At 39.9% G+C, this 22,281-nt stretch overlaps 1 protein-coding gene across 2 annotated transcripts in view; it reads left to right on the top strand.

Moving 5' to 3' along the window:
- LOC109916958 (2-hydroxyacylsphingosine 1-beta-galactosyltransferase-like) overlaps nt 1-17,681 on the top strand; it is a 103,582-nt gene extending 85,901 nt beyond the window's left edge. For both annotated transcript variants that reach the window (XM_048599951.1, XM_048599945.1), the window contains exons 3-5: nt 6,748-6,824; nt 10,680-10,899; nt 15,206-17,681. In XM_048599951.1, the coding sequence (XP_048455908.1) occupies nt 6,748-6,824; nt 10,680-10,899; nt 15,206-15,560 (652 nt within the window). In that variant the 3' untranslated portion in view covers nt 15,561-17,681. The remainder of the gene's footprint in view (nt 1-6,747; nt 6,825-10,679; nt 10,900-15,205) is intronic.
- Nucleotides 17,682-22,281: the final 4,600 nt, after the last annotated feature.

The raw sequence follows: 22,281 nt of genomic DNA, 5'->3' as shown, positions 1-22,281 counted from the left end.
TCTCCAGCATCTGCAGTTCCTACTATCTCTGAAGCAGATATAATAAAACAGTTTCAGAAGTTGGCAATGCAATATCACCATCTTCTGGTGGAAGTAGAGTATTATTGTCACTAGACCTGACATCATCATGGTCGGTACTCACCAGAGTACATACCAGTTAGCTGTCTCTACGTAGAGAAAATGTTCTATTTTTCCCTGCATTTTTATCAAGGCCAAATGAATGCATATAACTCAAACTTGTTTTGTAAGCTACTTAGTTTGTCATAAGATTTAAAAAATGTGGTTAGGTAGTTGATTTAAATATCCTATATTTATTGCAAAAAGGGGGTCGTATAGCTCAGTTGACTGGACATCTGGTTTGTGAGAGCTTCCAACAGTTTGGGTACAATTCCTGTGCAAGCTGATCTTGTCATGAAGATTCCATCTTCTCAACGATCCCCCTCACCTGAGGAGTGGTTACATGTAAGTTAAACCCACAACCAATCATGTCTCTGAGAGAGCAGCTGTATGGTCCCTTAGCACTATCGTGACCTTTTACCTTTATTGCAAACTTTATGTTGAGCTTGCTATTGTAAAGTATTGGTGTTGATAAACTGCCATATTTAAAAGCGAAACTGGTTCTATCGCCACCAGATGTATTAAATGACACTATTGCTAGGGCTGACCATTTGCACCATCCTTGTGCAGGCAAAGTTCTTTCTTCACACTAAGGACACTCTCCATTTGTATTGTGTGCTAGCAGCACTATGCTAATTGTTAGATTCAAAACAAAGCAGCTCAAAATTCAGCATCCATGAGGCACTATAGGGCATCAGCAGAGACAATATTCACTCCTCCTCCTACAGTCATCTCACAACCCAGTATATCCCTCACTTAGCCGTGACCATCTATCTAGGGGTCCAACCCAATGAGGAGTGTGGTGCCACGTGCCAGAAGTTAGCACCAAATGTCTGCCGTGGAGAACTTGGAACACAAGATAACATGCTTATTAAATAGCAGAAACAGCACTGTTTACCTCTATCTCTAATCCCAGAACCAATAGATCACATCAGAGCCCCAAAGTCCTGTCCAATCCAGTTGATGAAGATGATCAACAATTAAATAAGGGGAGTAGGTTCCAAAAATATTCCCATTCTCATTGGGAATGTTGTGTTCCAAAGTATGAGCCTGAAGTAGTTGCTGAGTGGTTTATTCAGCTCTGCTTCCTCCCAAGGTCAGCAGTACCGTATATGCTAGTCTTCAACCAATTTGATTCATTTTCTCATAGTATCAGGAAGTGGCTGTTCATATCCAATGCAGAAAAGTCACTGGGCTCCAATAACATTCTTTCTAACAGTAGTAATGATGGCTAGGTTGGGAGTATAAGTCATGCTTCCAGCTAAGATGCACTTCTGGCAATAAGAGAAAAATTTCCCACATTTGAAAAAAAATGGCAGAATGAATCCAATACAACCAGTTGTCCATCTCAATCATCATCAAAATGTTGGAAGGTGTTGTAGACATGACCATCAAAAGGCATACTTAACAGTAAACTGCTTGCTCAGTTTTGGTTCAGCCAGATGTATTCCAAGCTTTATTGCTGTCTTCACCCAAAAATGGATCAAAGAACTTACTTTCACTCAACTCTGGAATTAACTGCTATGTTATAGCTGCATTGACCAAACTGTGGCAATAAAGAGCCCTGATAAAATTAAAATCAATTCAGATGAGGGGTAGATGCCTACTGGCTCAAACCAAAACCAAACCTAGCACCTGCAATTGATGTCGTAGGGTCATAGAGATATACAGATTGGAAACAGACTTTTCGGTCCAACTCATCCATGCCAACCAGATATCCTATATAAATCTAGTCCCATTTGCTAGTATTTGGCCCATATCCCTCTACCCAGCCAGATGCCTTTTGAATGTTGTAATTGTGCCAGCCTTCACCACTTCGTCTGGCAGCTCATTCCATATACGCACCACCCTCTGCATGAAAAGTTGCCCTTTAGGGCCCTTTTATATCTTTCCCCTCTCACCTTAAACCTATGCCCTCTAGTTTTGGACTCCCCCCAACACTCCAGGTAAAAGACCTTGCCTGTTTACCAAATCCATGCTTCTCATGATTTTATAAACGTCTATAAGGTCACTCCTCAGCCTCCGCTCCAGGGAAAATAGCCCCAGCCCATTCATCCTGTCTGTATAGCTCAAACACTCCAAACCTGGCAACATCCTCAAATATTTTCTGAACCCTTTCTGGTTTCACAACATCTTTCCTGTAGAAGGGAGACCAGAATTGCACGCAATATTCCAAAAGTGGCCAAACCAATGTCCGGTACAGCCACAACTTGACCTCCCAATTCCTATACTCAATGCACTGACCAATAAAGGCAAGCCTACTAAACGCTGCCTTCACTATCCTATTTACCTGTGACTCCACTTTGAAGGAACTTTGAACTTGCTTTCCAAAGTCTCTTTGTTCAGCAACACTCCCTAGGACCTTAGCATTAAGTGATGTGATGGTTGAAAGCCAATAATCTCAGCCGCAGGGCATACCTGAAGAGGTTCCTCTGGCAAATATTATTTGCGCAGCATCTTTGCTTTGTCAGTAATCTTACCTCCATCCTAAACTAAACAGGACTACTCACTGATTGCATATTAGTGTAAATGTTTGTCATTTGCACCTCCTTAGGAAACTGAGCCATCTGTTCCAGGCTGCTGCAAGACCTGGACAGCATTCAAGTTTGGGCTGATAATATTAAGTCCTATTCTCGCAACACCAATGCCAGACCCTAACCATTTCCAACAAATGTTAGGTAATCTAACTACATCCCTGTGATATTTAATAACATTACAATCTTTGAATTCCCCACCATCCTGCGGGTTGCATTGGCCAGAGGCTTAATTAGAAGAAGAACACAAACACTGGCTACAAAAGCCGTTCAGAGGTCAAATATTGTGGTATGTAACTCTCAATCAAACTTGCAAAACCTTTCCAACATGTGCAAGACAAGTCAGGAGTGTGCTATAATTGTATCCACTTGCTTGGATGAGTGTAGCTGTAAAAGTTCACCCTCTAAAGATGTCTGAGCATTCATCGAATGAACCAAGAATGTGTTCACCTGCACCCTCCACCAGCAGTAGAGACTTGCACCTCAGTGGGTGTTTTATCTGGATTAGGTTTAGGGGCACTATCTAGTGAGCATATCGTTGATACCTTGCAGTTGGTTGGGAAGAAACATCTGCAGTCTCTAGCATTTGGAGGATTGCTAAGCTCTCGCAGAAGATATGCATCTGTTTCTGGCTGTAAGCGACATACTTAATTTGCAGAGACACTCGTGGAACATTGAGCAGGTGTGTCAAAGGCACTCTGTATTCTTCACAAAAATGTAGAGGTATTCTTCAACATTCTCATTGCTATGATCGCTCTGGTATGTGCTGACTGTATCTGTGCAAAGAATGAGAGGCACCTTGGAGATGCAGTTCCAGCAGACTCTTCAGTTGGACATCTGCTTGGCCCTGCACTCCAGCAAATTTGCCATCAAGCACCCATGGCAAGGAAACAGAAGTTGGATCTGCAGCTAGGTAGGGAAGGAGGGGAAAAAAAAAGCACTCTGAAGGCACACTAGTGGCATAGGTCTATATAATAAATTATTACCTTGTATCAATTTATTTTTGCTTGCGTACACTACAATGTCTGTTTATAATATTTTCATTATAGAACCAGGTTTAAGTCAGATCGATGTGACAACGGAGTATCTTCAGATATTCCCAGAATGTAAGATATTGCAAATGTCCAATATTCTCATCTATCAAAAGCAACAAAATTTTTGTCTGCCTCAGAGTCAAAGACTAATACAGCATGGAAACAGGCCCTTTGGCCCAAACTGGTCCATGCTGACCATGGTGCCCAGTCAGCTAGTTCCAATTGCCCGCATTTGATGCATATTCCTCTGAACCCTTCCCATCCATGTACCTGTTCAAATGTTTTTTAAATGTTGCTATTGTACCTGCCTCAACCACCACCTCTGGCAACCCATTTCATTTACACACTACTGTCTGCATGAAGAAGTTGCCCCCTCAGGCCCTTCTTAAATTTTTACCCTCTCACCTTAAACCTATGCCCTCTAGTTTACAATTCCCATCCCTGGGGAAAGAAAAAACTATATGCATTCGTCCTATCTATGCCTCTTATGATTTTATACATCTCAATAAGGCCACCCTGCATTCTCCTATGTCCCAAGGAATAAAATCCTATCCTGGCCAACGTCTCCCTATAAACTCAGGCTTACTAGTCCTGGTAACATCGTTTTCTCACTCATAAGGTGTGTGAGAGTACAGATCAGTATTGATTAGGAGATGATGTTTCCATACATGAAGTTTTTAAGAGACCATAGAGACATTAAAGGATAGGAGATGTCGAGTGGGCAGAGGTAAAAGCAGCCTGTCAAGTTAAGGCCTGTCATAGAGGATGTTCAAGCAAATCAAGACAATGTTAGTCTCCATACTGTGAAGCATTGGAGTGATGCCTATAAAAGAAGGGTCAAAAGAGCTTTCTCGTGATGGGTAGCTGTTGAGGGAATGGACTACAAAAATCCTGCCATATCTTGATCGGTGGTTTCAGAGCTATATGATATTAGTCCTGTGTGTAGAGCAAATTATGCATAGTTGGTTCAATAGAAGATATTGCTGGCACACTGACATGGATAGTGTAACATTTAATCCGCAAGACAAAAAATGAAGGACAGAAAACCAACAAATTAGTCATATCCTTTATGCTAAGTTAAGGGGCACTCACCAGATGAGCAATTTGGATGTAACCAAATGAAGCCTGAACCTGAACCCAGCTCAGTCATGCTTGAAGTGGATGGCAATAAAATAGTCTCTGCATACCCCCCACTTTCTGAAACATTGCTCTGCCATCCTCTTGTCGATATCCCTCATTATTCTCCTGATCTTCAACCTTAGTATATTTCTTACAGGATGTTTTTGCTGTCTTATTTTGTCCACATTCAGAATATCCCTGGTTTAACACCTCCAGTAGTAGAGGGCACAGCATATTCATGATGCAAGAAACCCTGTCTGGACAGTTGTTTTCAAACATTTTAACCTCCCCTTCAGTCTTTGATCTGTTTAACTATATCTCTGGTGGAAGTGTGAACAGAGTTGTACATTAGTTCTGAATCAGTCTATGTACTTCAGTAGGCTTCTTGGGCCAGGCTTTGAGGGCATATCCCTTGTCTCCCAACAGTTAACCTTAGAAAAGCGGAGGCATCTGAGTGATCCAGTACGATTTTTTTTTTTTAAGTTCACTCATGGCATGTGGGCATTGCTGGTTGACCAGTAGCCTGTCCCTAGTTACTTGCGAGAAGGTGTTGATGAGCTGCTTCTTTGATCCGCTGCTGTCAGTGTGCTATAGATAGATCCATAATAGCATTAGAGAGGGAGTTCCAGGATTTTTAATCTTTTGTAGCAGCGTTGTTCCAAAATTTGAAGATAAAAGTAGTGAAGCCTATAATTCCTGGTTCTGACCATTACTCTTAGCTGGGCAGATCGACCAAGCAAGCAGCTTCCCTCTGAAGATTGCAAGGCACCTCTGGAGGTTATGTTCTTGCTGAGCTTGCTGAAGCTCTTGTCTCTGCTGTCTCCTCCTCCTGTTTGTTCCTAGTAAACACAAGGCCAAAAGAAAGGCAGACATAGCATCTGCCATTTCAGCTCTGTTCAAATATAATCTGTTGGGAAAAAGTTCGATTACATAATGATTTTGAAGAGATGCCTGAGCCATTCTTGATAATCTAGTTGAATGGTAAGTTCTTACACAGGGCTGAATGATATGCCCTCGCATGGAAGCTTCCCAAGAAAGTTGGCATATGTCTCAATAAAGAGCTCTGGAGTATGAGAGTTTGCTATTTGCAAATGGGCAAACAGTGTTCTGTTCCATTTGTGAGTAGGTTTCTGCCAATAGCTTTTTAGTATACAAGATTTTTAATGACGAGGCAGAGTTTGCCTGCCATTAACAGATCGAACACCTTGTGTGCTAAAAAGCAGGCTAAGACACAAGATCCTGGCTCCATGTCAGTGGTAAAAATACTATATCAATGCATACAGGTCCATACAGGTCCTTCACATCCCTTGATAACAAGGTGTAGAGCTGGATGAACACAGCAGGCCGAGCAGGAAGGCTGACGTTTCGGGCCTAGACCCTTCATCAGAAAAGATGATGAAGGGTCTAGGCCTGAAACGTCAGCTTTCCTGCTCCTATGATGCTGCTTGGCCTGCTGTGTTCATCCAGCTCTACACCTTGTTATCTCAGATTTTCCAGCATCTGCAGTTCCTACTATCTCCTTCACATCCCTTGTTCATGCTAAAAACTCTCAAGTTGTGAGAAAGTTGAGCTGCCACCATGTCTGATGATATGAGTATGCTTATTAACTGTTGAAGAACCTAGTGTCTCCATTAAAAGAGAAGCTAGATGGCTGGTACAGACTTTCCACAAGCTGCAATGCATGCTGACAGGTGTAGGTGTTTAAATAGTTAAGGTTTTGCGTGCTCAGTTGTGGAGAGGAAGATTGAATGTATGGTATTAAGTGAGTTGCACTATTACTGAAATGCAAATGTACAGAAATGAGGTTATCAGCAAATGAAGAAATTCTGAGCTCATCTAAAATACAAATTTGCAATTCTTTAAAGCTTTCTTTTCATTGCAAGTACCAGAATTTTCCTTTAATGTATGCAGTAAGACAAATTCATATAATTTGTTTTTCCTAGGTATTCTGGAAAGAAGCCTGTCAATTTGGGAAATAATACAAGGCTTGTGGAATGGATGCCCCAAAATGATTTACTTGGTGAGTGAGTCAGGAAAAGGCTGGGTGTTTGAGAGAGATTCTTGTAGAACATAAATGCTGGTATTGACCTTCTTGGGAAAAAGCCACTTTCTACACTTTTTAATTATTTCACTTCTAAAGCACTTTGGCTTTGAAGAGCTTTGGAACTGCCTATGGTTGTGTAAAATATCACAGAAACATGTTGCAGCAATGACTGTCTATATGTCCAATTTTCTTTTGAAAGTATTTACTTATCTGTTTCCACATCCTTTCAGGCAGTGCATACAAGTTTTCTAATTAGATACACTTTTTATTTCCTATCACTTTTCCCAATGAACCTTGAATCTGTTACTGATCCTTAAGCAACTAGAAACAGTTTGTAATTTATCCTGTTGGAGCTCTTCACGATATTCAACAGCTTTATCAGATGGTATTACAACTTCCTGTCTAAGAGCAAGGCCAACTTCTCTCATTCACATATTTGAAGTGCTGTAACCCTGGTACCAGTCCGTAAAAATCCACGTGTACTCTCCAAATCCTTGACATTCAAAATTGTGATGGTCAGAATGTGATGCAGTGCACAAATGAGGAGTTGATTAGTGATTTATTAGTTTATCAAAATGTTGCTTGTGTATTGTAAGCATTCATTTATAAAAATCAAATATTCTGTGGGTTTTTAATAGACTTCAAAAAGGATTTCAGGTGTACCCACATATGTTTGCTTCCTGAAATCCCTTTAAAATTGTGCCTCTTAGATATGTAAAGTATGTCCTTATCTTACCACCGAAACACTGCGCATTTGTATGCTGAATTGCATCTATCACATGTCTGCCAATCTATCATCTTCCTCCTGAAATCTGTTGCTATGCTGTGCTGCTTGTGTGGTGGTGTTGTAAACCAGATACCAGTCTAAAGGTCTGGGGACATGAGTTCAAATCCAACCATGGCAGATGGTGAAATTTGAATTAAATAAAAACTATTAAAAGCTAATCTAATTGCACTTATTTAATATTTTTCAAATGTTGTAAAAACCAGTCTGTTTCACAAATGTCCTATAGAAAAGGAAATCTGCTGTCCTTAACTGGCCTGACTTGGCCTACTTGTGACTCTAGGCCCACAGCAATGTGGTTGACTCTTAGTTAGCTCTCACGGCCATTTCAGAGGGCAGTCACTTCAGGGGCAACAGATATAAACCTTGCCATTGACACCCATATCCTATGCAAGAATGGTGGGGGGGGGGGGGATAAAAAGGTTTTATTACCAGAAAATGTTCAAATTAAGCCTTGTACGCTTGCTTCGCTTCCTAAATATGGTTCACCATCACTGTCAGCGTTTTGCTGCAAAGCAAATATTTTCTACCTGCAATGTCACTTTTCTGTAATTCCATGGATGTTAGTTGTATTGACAAGCCTATTGTGTGGTATGACATGAAATGTGTCCATATACTCAGGTGTTTTGGATTTATTGGTGATCCTATGAAATTCCAAATGCATCTGAGCCCAACTACTTTGCTAAATGTTAAAATCTTTTTCTTCCATACAAGTGAGTTGGTTTGTTGACAATTGCATCACTTAGTTCAATTTACAAATCCTGAGATAATGATACCATTGCCAAATTCCATATCAACATCTGAGGGCAACCATTGACCAGATATGCGACTGGACCAATCATATCCATGTTTGTCATTACTGCTACATTAATGGGTATTCTACAACAAATGGCACACTTGACTTCCCAAAACTTTTCCACAATGTACATGACACAATTTGAGATTGAAATGGAATGTTCCCTTTCTTTGCAATTACAAAAACACTTGAAGCTTGATGCAATTCTAAACAAAGCAGTCTAATTGATGGGCAGTTGACCTACTAGGCTAAACATGCACCTCCAACATCATTCGCATACAGTGGCTACAGTTTGGACTGTTCATATTGCAGCAACTAATCAAGGTAGCTTCAACGACACCATCCAAATCTACAACCTCCACCACACTCAAGGGCACCAACAGTGTGTGAATCAGGACAGTATTCATCATTTCCACGATTCTCTACGCGTTCCTGCCTTGAACACAAACAGTTCTTCAGTCAGGTTTTTAAAAACGAAATTCGGAACCATATGAACTTCTAAAGAATTCTCTGCAGCTCCAGCTTGGGGATTATTGTTTTTTGTGGAGAACTCTGAATAAGGCATTAAAAGGCTTGTGACTACAGTGAAAATTTTTACATGTATGTTTCATTTTTAAGCCCCTACTTGGAGCACTTTAATCAAATTTATGTTTAATGAACTTTTTCAGAAAGCGTGTGGATTATTTTTAGCCTCAAGGTTACAATAAATTGTATGTAACATGAGATTAAAATAAATGGAATGTGCAACGTGATTTCTCAGTTCAGCATTCCGCACTGATATTCCTTTAACAATAAATTCACAACCAACAGTTATAGCAGTGTGGGTATTTTCCTGCAGGTAATTTAGGAAAAGTTGGCACGGATCTTCATAGAATGCATGACCTGCACATAGTTTGTCTCGTCAATAAGAGACAGCAATCAATGCACTTTGGACTACATGTGGTACAAAGTTAAAATACACGAAATAATTGCATCAAGGCTGACAGAGGACAGCAGAGTTCTTCTGTTCCTTCCCACCTCTATGTCTCTCAATTTTACACCCCCCGTCCTTCAATTCAATGTGTTTGATGAATGGAACAGACTCTTGTCAAAACGAATCAGTACTGCACAGATTAATCTTGAATTTTGTTCCCAGTTTTGAAGGAATTTAATGATTAAGACCAAAGGTTCTTATCTTGATAGGCCCGTTAAAGTCAAATAAATGGTTCTTGCTGTTTTCTGTAGTACTTTTGGATTTGAGTGATCTACATCGATTAAGTTAATGTCAAGAAAGACTAATTGTCTCATTATTAGGGGGGCCAAGCTGGTTCTGCATGCTTCCACTTTTTAGTGCAAGGATCATGACATGCATAGCTACCTTGAACCCACAGGGCATCAGTTTCTCCTGTTGGTTTAGATTCTTTTTCATTCGGAATTTTCTAGCTGCATTTTCAGAAGTATGCCAGATTTCCATAGGTTCCTTCAAGTATCTAAATTCTAGCCTGGCAGACTTTGTGATAATGCCAAGAATGCAATTTCTTTAATAGAATTAATAAACAATGATTTTAGTAGAATATTTAAAAGCTAAATAAAGCATTGCTGTTGGGCCATTTGCAGGAGAATTCTGATTACTTTTTTCTTCCATAATTGGAAAACAAATACATTTAAATATGAAATCTCAAAGCCTTCTTGCCCCCACCCCCATACCAGAAAAATGTTCTATTTATATAGAACTTTTAACAGAGTAAACAGTCCAAGGCCCTTCACAAGAACCTTACCAAAGTTTCACACCAAGCCAGGTGAGGAGATGATAGGCCAGATGATGAGTAATTTGGCCAAAGTGATACATTTTTTTTGGGGAGGTGGAGGGGGGAGAGAAAGATAGAGAGAATGAAGGACAATGAGACTTTGGGAAGGCTTTTACAATTGCATTATACTATTAATCTAAACCGTACAATCCTGGGATAAACAACATTTAAGGTAGTCTGCCTTAGGAGTACTTTCTCATTTGAAAAATGTATTGATCAATGGGCAGCATTTCTGTTACAAATAGTTTGTTCAGATCTTGGACAAGTCTTTTTTTATGTGTTTATTTTGTTTCAATATCCTTCCCTGAAGGAAGCAAAGAAAACATGCTTTTTGTTGAATTGTATTGTGATGTTTGCACCAAATGTGATGCGCATCAAACTAGATGTACTGTATTGGTTTTGAAGATATTTACTTTTGAAGTATATTGCACTGACAACTAATAGGTTTATTTGTGTGATTGTAGGTCATCCAAACATCAGAGGATTTCTAAGCCATGGTGGTCTGAACGGTATCTTTGAAGCAATGTATCATGGTGTACCTGTAGTAGGGATCCCTCTTTTTGGTGACCACTATGATACAATGACCCGCGTGCATGCCAAAGGCATGGGCATCTCATTAAACTGGAAAACAATGACAGAACATGATCTATATAACGCAATGTTGACCGTTATTACTGATCCACGGTAAGGGGATGATTTTTTTTTTTGTTGAGTATTTTTTTTAACAGAAACAGCTGACTTCTTTTGCAACTGAAAAAGAAAAGGTGAACAAGAAAGTATATAGAGATTTTAAAGTTAGTCATAAGAGAATACACAGATGTCTGTTTTTAAAAAGCATGCAAAATAGAAAATAGGTTTTAGAAAAGTTATAAAAATATTTGGTTGCATGTTTGAAGAGTTTGAAAGTAATTTTAATTTAGGTTGCAAGGTGTTAAAGTGCTCTTTTACCAGAATAATGCTGCGTATTAAATGGTAGCATGATGGGGATGGGTTGCACAGAAGGTAGTGTCCTACCTTAAGCTCAGAAGGCTGAGAGCTGATTCATCAATGTATTTAAAGTTATAAAAGTGCTTTGATAGAATAGATACAGTGGCGCCATTTGCCCTGGAGGAATCCTGAACCAAGGGATGTAAGATTACAGCTATGGCATTTGAATGAAATTAGATGCTCTTTTCTCAAAGCATGATGGATATCTGGAACTCTTTTATCAAAAGGGTCCAGTACACTGAGATGATTTGAAATTTTCAGTACCAAGGGTAACTAATGCTTGTAATGCATTTCCCAGGGAGGAGATGATATTCAACAAGAACAATATGTTTTAGCAACTTGATTGACATTTGTCTAGAAATTAATTGAGGAAAACAGTTCATAGAATCCCTACAGAGCAGAAAAAGAGGCTTTGTGGCCCATTGCATCTGCACCAACCCTCCAAAGAGCAACCTACCCAGACTCCCTGCCACTCTGTCCCTGTAACCCCACATTTACCATGGCTAATCCACCTAACCTGCACATCTTTGAACTGTGGGAGGAAACTGGAGCACCCGGCAGAAATCCACACAGACACTGGGAGAACGTGCAAACTCCACATAGACAATCACTCGGCCAATCACGGAAGCTTGGAATTGAACCATGCCACCCTTATGTTGGTAAACAGCATATTTTGTCTTGAATTCTGACACAGACTAGATACCCAAACATTGTGTTTTTATGACTTGTGCATTTCTAAGGTTCTAAAACTTTAAATGAGATTGTAAATTAAATTCTTGTAATTTCCTGACCGTTTGCATTCAAAAGCTAATACACTCATCCACTTCTGACCTTGACCACCCAGTCTAACACCGGCACTTCCGCATTATGGTTAATGTACTCTATTGTGACAAGTAAAATGTTATGTCCAAGCATAAATATCACCAAAGGTTAATATGATTTTAGAAAATAAGCTGGAACAGTTTGCAGACATTAGAACATTTTTTTTTGTTAATGTATGGAGGTTCAAAACTAAAAATTATTACTTACCAGCATTCTTGTCCTAGCTTTTTGGAGCCAGTAAGGACTGCAGATGCTGGAAGCTAAAGTCAATAAATGTGGAGCAGGAAAAGCACAGCTGGTCAGACAGCATGAGAGGAGCAGGCAAGTCCATGTTTCGGGCCGAAACATTGACTTTCGCACTCCTTGGATGCTGGCTGACTGGCTGTGCTTTCCCTGCCCTATCTTTTCTCTGGGACACAAAAAAAAATACAATTGTCAATCAGTTATTGTCTGCTTGCCACCAAATGCGTGTTTTTTTTTTCAGGAATTCAAAATTGGTATTCAAATTGGAGGGTTTAAGCTATAATGAGATGCTGAATAGGCTGGGGCTATTTTCCCTAGAGCATTGGAGGCTGAGGGGTGACCTTACAGAGATTTATAAAATCATATGGGGCATGGATTGGGTAAGTAGACAAAATCTTTTTCCCTGGGGTGGGGGAGTCCAAAATAGAGAGCATTGGTTTAAGGTGAGAAGGGGAAGATTTAAAAGGGACCTAAGGGGCAACATTTCATGCAGAGGGTGGTGCGTGTATGGAATGAGCTGCCAAAGTTAGTTGTGGAGGCTGGTTCAATTACAACATTTAAAAGGCATCTGGATGGGTATATGAATAGGAAGTATTTAGAGGGATATGGGATAAATGCTGACAAATGGGACAAGATTTATTTAGGATATCTGGTAGGCATGGACAAGTGGACCAATGAGTTTGTTTCTGTGCTGTACATCTCTATAACTCTATGAATTTAAGTGACAAAACCATAAGAACTAGGAACAGGAGTAGGCTGTTTGGCCCCTTTAGCCTGCTGTGCCATGCAATAGAATCATGGCTGCTCTGACATTCTGCCATCCACTTTCCTGCCCTTTCCCTGAAACCCTTGATTCCCCTACTCATCAAGGATCTATCTCAGCCTTAAATATGCTCCTCTGCCTCTGTGGTAAGGAGTTCTAAAGAAACTCACTTCTTAAAAACAATTTCTCCTTAGCCCAGTCTATTATTGACATCTTTTTGTTTTGCGACATTGCCCTGTGCCCTCTAGTCCTAGACTCTTTCATGAGGGAAACATCCTCTTCGCATCTACCCTGTCAAACCCCTTTAGAATCCTCTCTGTTTTGATGAGATCACCTCTCATTCTACTAAACTCTAGTGAATACTGTACCAACCTGTTTAGTCTTTCCTCATAAGACAATACCACCATACCAGGGATCATCCTAGTCAACAGTCTCTGAACTGCCTCCAATGAAACAATACATGTTCTTAAATAAGGGGATCAAAACTGCTCTTAATACTCCAGATATGGTCTCATCAGTAGCTTGTATAGTTGCAAAGGGACTTCCCTACTCTGTACTCTAAACCTTTTGAAATAAGGTTCAAAATTTCCATTAGCCTGCTGCACCGGTATGCTAGCTTTTTGTATGCTCCCAAGTCCTTGGTGTTGCAGCTTTCTAGAGTTTCCCTCCATTTAAATAATATTCTGCTCTTTAGTTTTTCCTCCCAAAATAAGTAACTCTGCATTTTCCCACATTATAGCCCGTTGCCAACCTAACCGTAAGTCCATAACATATAGGAACAGAATTAGGCCATTCGACTCATCGGGTTTGCCCCACTGTTTGATCATGGCTGGTATTTTTCTCAACCCCATTCTCCTGCCTTCTCCCCATTGTTATAAAGCTGAGGTTGACCCCTCTCTGAGAACTAACACTGACTCACCCAAAGGGGAGTGCTTTGCACTATAATCTGTGAAAAGTGGTGTAACCTGCCTGTCAGCAACTTCTGGTGGTTATATAAAATAAACCCATTACACTCACTTTACAATCAAAAGTAACAATTTATTTGTCTAACTGTAACAGTGAACAAATTAACTAAACTATTAACAAACCTAATAAATATTTTCTAACTGCTAACTATTCTCAAATGAAACAAGATTCTAACAGTATGCTAAACCAATAAATACATGTCCCAGTATTATAAAAGAAAATGGAAAAAATAATTTAATCTCCCGGAATTACAGCCAAGTTATGTGTCTTCTGGAATGTTCTGTGCCTTCTCTCTGAAATCTTTAATGAGAAATCTTAGCTAAGAGTGCTGTGCTCCTTTGTAAATTGATGGTACTTTATCTAAGAGTTGAGAGCTGTTATCTCTAGCAGATGGCAGTGAGCTCTCCTGTTTTTGCCCAACTGCTCCTTCTTTTATACCCATGATGATGGATCAATATTTCTTACAATAGGATTGGTCCTATGTTGTCAAAACCATCGATTTAAATTTAATTGGTTTTTGGTATCTAAGTGCCTGGTTCAGATTAATTGGCTAATTTAAAAACTTGTTGTCTTGATAACAAAACAAAACTGCTGCTTGGCCTGTTAACTGTACAGCCTTTCGATACAAATATTTCACTTCAGGTACTCTGCACCTGCAAACCCTCAAGCTGCTGCCCACAGTCAATCTTTTTGAATCTTTAAGTATTAAAAAAAAACACATCCCCTTTTAAAGGGACCATGCTTTGCTCCCCCTAGCATTTTACAAATACAGAATTCTAATTTCCTGCCTCCTAATCCAAAAGTACTCTACCCGGCTTCACAACTCCATAACCCATGATCCCCCTGCCAATCAAGAACCTATCTATATTTGTCTTAAATAGACTCAATGACTTGGAGAGCAGAAGGCCATGGAATCCTTTTCAGCCCTACTCTTCTCACCCTGTCCTCTGTGTCTCCTCCTTTCTTGCAGCACACCCTCTGACTTGGCTGATCACAAGTTGTTATTTCTATTTATAATTTCTCTCTTGTCATTGCTGAAAATTAATTTTCCCAGAAGATTGGAATGGCATTTTAGGGGTGAAGTAACCCCTGCTGTATTCAAGCATTGGTTGGAGCTAGTAGTTATTTGCAAATTTTCACTGATGTTATACATTATAATGGCTGAAAAAGCCTGTTGATGCAAAACTTTTTTTTTTATTTTGTTTTTAGTTACAAGCAACGTGCTGAACAGTTATCCCAGATTCATAGAGACCAGCCTGAGCATCCTGTGAGCCGAACTGTTTACTGGATTAACTACATTCTTCGTTACAGTGGAGCAGAACATCTTCGTGCTGCTGTTTATGATATCCGGTTCTACCAGTATTACTTGTTGGATGCAATTCTGCTCGTTTCATTGAGCTTTATTGTTGCATTCAAGATAGGATTGTGGATAGTAAAGCTGATTGCCAAAAGGTTTTCATATAAATTAGTGCATGGTAAAACTAATGGACACTGCTACAATGGAATAGCAAATGGTAAACTTCGGAAGAATGGTCACATCAAATATGAAAAGAAAGTGAAATGAATAACCTTGTCTATCCTCTAATACTGGGATATTTTTAACAGTTAACTATACTGTTGGTATAATACTACCTGTGTAACACACTACTGACAGCATTTAGGAAAATAACTGTTAACATTCTTCACCATTTAACCTCGTTTGGCCTAAAATTCCATGTGCTGACTAAAGGACCGATGAGCACAATTTAAAATGCAATATTGTATATCTGATTCTTGGCATTTCTGCACAAATTACTTTGGCACTGAAACTATAAAGGGCCTTAATTCTTGGAGCATTTTATTATGGATTTTTATAAATTGTTTTGCGATTTAAGTGTTTTGTGTGCCCCACTTTTTTTAAAAAAAACACAAAGATGAAGGGTTTGATACTTGGGTAAAATTCATTCTGTTTAATTTATTTTTTGTTTTATTTTTGGAGTTGACAGAGGATTATGTTAGCCAGGACTGCATTGAATAATACACTAATCCAATTGTGATGGTGGTCTAGTCAATTATTGGACCCATATGAAGATGTTTTACTTGTTGATGTTGAATACTTTCCTTCTGATGAAAAACCGGGTGGTAAGATCTGCTGAATACTAAAAGATTGAATGTTTTTCACCATTTGAGATTTTTTTAATAGGTTGGGCACAAATCCAGGTATCCCTCACAAGCAAATCCTTCACAAAATCAGTCAGCATGTAATTTAATCATCTTGTCAACTAGTGCTCAGTGACAACAGAATGTTCACCTTTTAGGTTTTTTTTTTGAACTTAATTACAAATTGTGGAGTTGATGAGGTACAAACCTATTGTGTATCTTCGAACGTGCTAATGTCATAATTCACAACTGAGAAATGAAGCTCTGTTATTTACAACATGAATTAAACAACACACTTTTAGGTGCACAATTTTTTTTTACTTTAAGTGCTCTGCAAATCCCATTTAAAAATACTGCATTTGTGGTGGGTGACGACGTTTCCAACATCGCATTTCATTGAAATTTGGGTGTATCACCTATTCTACAGAGTAGATTTTTAATGTAAATTAAAACATGAAATACAGCAGTAACAATTATCCATCATCATCTGATTTTAGAATATGTATTGAATAAAAAGTGGTTTGAAAATTAATTTTTCAACAATGTGCTGGAAAGTTTAGGTTCCATCATGAATGGACATTTTGGATATATGAACCAAGGTGATGGTTTATATTCTCTTATTTTTGCTACCTCTTCTTGGTCAACTCTGTTTTGATGCACAACCTATAAATAAGAGGTCATATTTGCAGCACAGATGAAACAGCTCCATGTATTGTTGCCCATCACTTGCCAAAGTATTTTTACATGGTCTTTATATTTTCTCATTAAAATATAGATGAATTGTACATCAAAGGCTATTAATTTTCAATGATTTCATCTTGGCAGCTTCCTGTTGTTTTGAACGTCTTTGGGGCACACAATTCACTGTTGTGTAACTGCTCTACTTAATAGAACCCAGTGCTGCTTCCTGTATCTGTCATAGTTTGTCTACAGTGTGACGTGTTTACTTGCAATATGTAGTAGACCTGCTGTGAGTGTAAATTTTATTTATTGTAATTAGAATTCACATGTCTGACTAAGAAAAGCAGAGTGTTTCAATATTCAATATCACTATTGCCTTCTTGATTTTCACTAATTTGTGACCCAAATAAGGATTGTAACTTTCTTCTATCCCACTTGGAGCCACAAGTGACCACTGAATGTAGGAAAATAGACAGGAGTATAAACAGCTAATAATTTGAAGTAACCGAACAAGAGAAAGTTGATATAAAAGTTTAATTATTTTTACTTCTGTTCAATACTGTCTGTGCAATACTGCCATGAAGTGGCCATTGGCAATGCAGATAAACTGCTTTGGAAGGCAATGAGTGGTGGGGTGATAACTATGTCATCTTAACATGTACTGTATGCAGATATTTGTTTTAAAGTAAAATAACAGATACAGTGTCTCCAGGCTGAAGGAAGTTGAGCTAAGCTTAAAGCTGTGATAAAGTCAAGCAATAAGCACTGATTACATAGCCTGAAACCTTTTTTTATGTATATATAAAAGTGTAAATGTCTAATTACAGCTACAGTTTTAAATACATACACTTATCTGTTATTGCAAGAAAGTTAAATAAATGCGAAACATTAATAGTTGTGTGCATGCTTTACAATTGTTAAAGTTATACACAGTTGCATTACATGCTTATATAGCCAGAACATTTGTGGAGTATTTTATACTTTGCCATGTTCCAAAGTTCACCTTGCACTCAGAAATGCAATGAGGTTTGTCTTATTTAGAATGGTATTTTCATATACAGTGCCCAGAATTGAACACAGTAAGCAAAATATGGGTCTGCCCAATGATTTGTAGAGGTGTTGCGTCACTTCCTTACTTTTTATACTGCTTATAAACCCCAGCTGCCTTAACAGATGTTTCAACGTGCCTGGCCACCTTCAAGGAGGGATGTTTAAAGTCCTGGAAAGAATGCAAAGGAGATTTACTAGAATGAAACAAGGAATGAAGGATTTTTAGATACTAGGAAAGATTAGGCTTACACCCAAGGTTCCACAGGTAGCAGAGGTTTTGGCCAGATGATAGTTTTCAGTGATCCCTGAGTAATGCCTAGAGATATCAACTTAGATTGTATCGGAATTTGAGTAGCGCTGAAGCTGTGAATTTGTCTCAGTGTGAGCACTGACCATGTTGATGCACATCCATAATCAAAGGAGAGCTGCAATCTTGAGTGAGTGTCAAGAGGTGTATTTGCATGTCTTGACATCTCAACTAATTACCTAATGTTGCCTCACTGATATGAAATTTGCTGTTTTCTAGGTAATGATGGGAAACTAGATGGCAATGATTCCCAACATGAAAGTCTGAGCAGGTTGCTAGCAGCTCCAGCTTGACCCATAGTTCTTTTAATCTCTAACATTGGCCAACATTCCCCAACATTTTGGGACAAGCTCCATGGACAATGACCACCTGCATTCTTCATCCACAAAGATTGCCATTGTAAATGTACCAGTATCGCCTCACCATCCTGACGCATTACTGACTCTCAGAATACAGTTCACCACTTCATTTTGGAGTGCACGAACACCTTTCCTACAGGATCAGGCACTGACCCCCTGCATCTTGGGGCTCTTAGCATGCTGTCTTAGCACTCACTAATTTAATACTTTACTCATTGCATCTTTGCCTTGTTTTTAGTGCAGGTACAAAGCTGATCTTGTCATGATTGCCAGTAGTGATCAATCAAAGGGTTTGGACGTGTTGCTGTATGGCAGCATGTTACACTGATCACACCTAAAGCAGGTGATGGTGGCAAACAAACTGCTTCATAATGGCCATGGTTCAAAACCTGTGGGAAGTAGTCCTCTTTTTAAGGGGTTATCATCGCTTGCGTCCTCCATAGTCAGGTACAGCATCTGATCTCAGCCCAGGGGCTTGTGTATGTCAGTAGACCTCTTGGGACGGTGTGTTTTCATATCATTACAGTCCAAGCTGGGGCCACAGTCAGTCCAGCAGACTCAGTGCAATCAGTCAGAGGACCAGTGGCAAGTCTGAAATAAAGACAAAGTGCTGATGAAACTCAACAGATCTGATAGCATCTGAGGAGTAGGGGTGGGGGTGAGGAAAATTGTTTCAAGTCTGGTAAGTCTCTTTTGGAACTGAAGGAAGCTGGAAAATGATTCTTTTTATGCTAATGACAGAGCAGAAGAAGGACCTTAACACCAAACCCAACTTTCCCCTCCCCCGTCAACATGCCGCAGGGACTGTTCCCTCTGAGTCACCTGGCCTACTCTTCCATCACTGCCAACACCACGTCTCTTTCCCCCATGGCATCTTCCCATGTAATTGCAAAATGTGTGACAGTTTGCCCTTTCAACACCTCCCTCACCATCCAAGGCCTAGAACACAGCTTCCAGATGAAGCAGTGTTTTACTTGTGCTGCTTTTAATCTTGGCTACAGCATTCACTGCTCACAATGCAGTCGCCTTTATGTTGGTGAGACCAATTATAGCCTGGTCACTCTCTGCCCTTAGTGTACTAGTGTTCTAATAAAACTCAACACAGACTGAAGGATCAGCATCTCCTCTTCTGTATAGGCACCTTACAGCCTCCAGGACTCCATACTGAGTTCCAAGCCTTCAGTGAATGACCTTTGCACTCTCCTGCATCCCCAGCTGTATCTTCTTCTAAAGAAAAGCCATACTGGGCTAGAAAAGTTAACTGTGCCTCTCTTCATAGGTGCTGCCAGACCCGCTGAATCTCTGTAGCATTGTTTTTATTTATATATATTTCCAGCAACTGCAGTATTTTGCTTTTGTTTGTGTTGTTGGCTTCAGTCTTAGCAGAGTGGACCCATTTTCTCCTTATCACAGCTCACATTTATGCCTATGTTACATATCTGGTGCTCCTTTACCACCATTACCTTTTGTCTCTTGCTGCTACTCCCATTCTGTCACTGGTAGATATAAAAAAAAAATTGTCCCGTTCCTTTCAGTTCAGAATGTACTGTACTCAATGCCAATTCTGTTTCTCTCTCCATGGATACTGCCATCTGCCTGAGTTTCTGTAACACAGGTTTTTTTCCACAGAATTCCAGGATCAGCAGTATTTTTGCTTTTGGTTAGCATTAAAGCAGTTAGGGAGCTATACAGTGATCAGTCAGGAGTCTGACCACTCATCAGTTATGGCTGTCTTTCCAGGTCAGGCAGGAGAATAAGCCATGGTCAATCCTGGGAGTCTGTTCCCTGAAAATCAAGAGGGTTATCAGAGACCACTGCTATGTTGGGAAGTTGGGGATACCTATTATAAGGATTTGAGGCAGCATTCTGGAATGTGAAAGGGGCAATACTTATGATTGGGGCAATTTCACATCAAAGTAGGGGACATGAGAGGAGGGTCAAAGATAGTTGTGAGCATCCTAGCTTTGATAGGCACAGTACATCGCAATGATCGGCATGCCTATACTGTAGGCCTAAGAATTGGTGGTAAAAGTGGGAGATGAAGGAGTTGGGTAGGCATTTGTGTAAGTTTGGAGTTGCTGGGTTAGCAGGGAGGGCAAGGCAGAAAGGAGAATCAAGGTTTGGGGTGTCACCTGGATTACCAGGTTGAGCCTGCCATGATATAGATGTGATCTGTACTGTTTTCCATCCTGTTTCAACTCAAATGGACATTATGAATGAAGAACATGTGCAGCTATACCTGGACTGGGTGGAGATTTTTTTTCCAGTCTGAGGATGCAAGCTGTATTGTGTTTGAAGCTCTTTAATGCAATCACCCCTCGATCAGGCACTTACCTGGTATGGTTTGAAATTTGCATTATAATGCAAATTCTGCATGGGGAACACACGCAGAAGACATTCCAAGGTCTCATAGGCTGCACAAGAGTTCATGCAGATTTCTTTTCACCTTGAACAATTTATCAAGCTGCTCTCATGCAATGCTGCCTTTCTTGGATGATGTGGGTAGTAAGGGGTGGAGGGGAGGCAGGAGCAAGCTTTCAGTAATCCTGTACTTAATATCATCTGTAATTGTGCAGTAAGACTCATGCTGTGTACATCAGAATACGGTTCACCGTGTCATGCGTCTACATGCTAGCATTCCATTGCCTCCTGTTGGAATACTCCATGTCCTACTGTGAATTATATGTGATATGAATAGTGAGTGCTCACCATGACATGAGGACCTTTTTCCTGTTTCTGATGTTGTCCACACAGGTTTAATGGAAACCAATGGATCTAGCCATAGCAGGGTTTATTGTCACTGAGGACATAGTTTCTCTGCACCTTTGTTGCGCTGACGAACAAACACACTTGTACGCCCAGAAGCTGCAGCTACTAAACAGTCTTCACGTTAGGCAGCCAAGGTTCCCTCAGGATGCAGACGATGTAGATGAGGCCCAGAACCTATTGTCTTTGATGCCATTTCCTCCAGATGAACCAGCTGCTTGCTGCTGGAGGCTAACAATGACCCAGGATACCATAATAAAACTGAAGTAGCACTTGCAAACTGAAGGAATCCTATCCCAATGGCCATCAATGTGAAACCTGCGCTAAATTTTTATACAGCCTGCTGTTCCCAAGAATCCATTGGGGACCCCGATCCACAAATGTATCAAGACTATTACTGACACAATTTGTACCTGATCATACCACTTCATCTCATTTTCCCCATGATTAAAGTCTGTGCTGCAGCCCAGGTGGTAAGTTTTTCCAAAACACCTGAAGTCCCCTAAGTGCAGGGTGCTATAGACTGTACACTCTGTGCCATATCATACTGTAGCAGACTTCCATACCAGAAAAGGCTCCAAGCAGAAATATTTTCTGCATTTTTTTTTCCAGGGTGGATGCCTCATAAGTTTGTCTGCTGGGAAATGAGGATGATCTTCTGCAAACAGAGTTGTTGACTCCATTATGTAAGCCAATGACTGAGGCTGAGCTTGGAAACAATGCAGCCCATTTATCTGCCATGTTGAAGCAGACACCAGGCTTTTTGAAAATGAGGTTCTGATACCTGGGTCAATCTGGGGAGCCTTGCGGTACAATTCAGAGTATGCAGTGTATTCCTCACATGCTGTGCTCTGCACACATGGCAAATAGGTGATATGGTAGATGCTGAAGAACTAGGAGAGCAGCAGCAATCTTCTGAGGAGAAAGACAAGGACATTTAATAGGATAAACAACACCTTCAGCAAGAGCAGGACTTCATTGAC

Source organism: Rhincodon typus, chromosome 1, assembly GCF_021869965.1.
Source record: "Rhincodon typus isolate 14 chromosome 1, sRhiTyp1.1, whole genome shotgun sequence".
Lineage (NCBI taxonomy): Eukaryota > Metazoa > Chordata > Chondrichthyes > Orectolobiformes > Rhincodontidae > Rhincodon > Rhincodon typus.
Note: the sequence above shows the minus strand (reverse complement) of the source record. Positions and strands in the feature narration are given on the sequence as shown.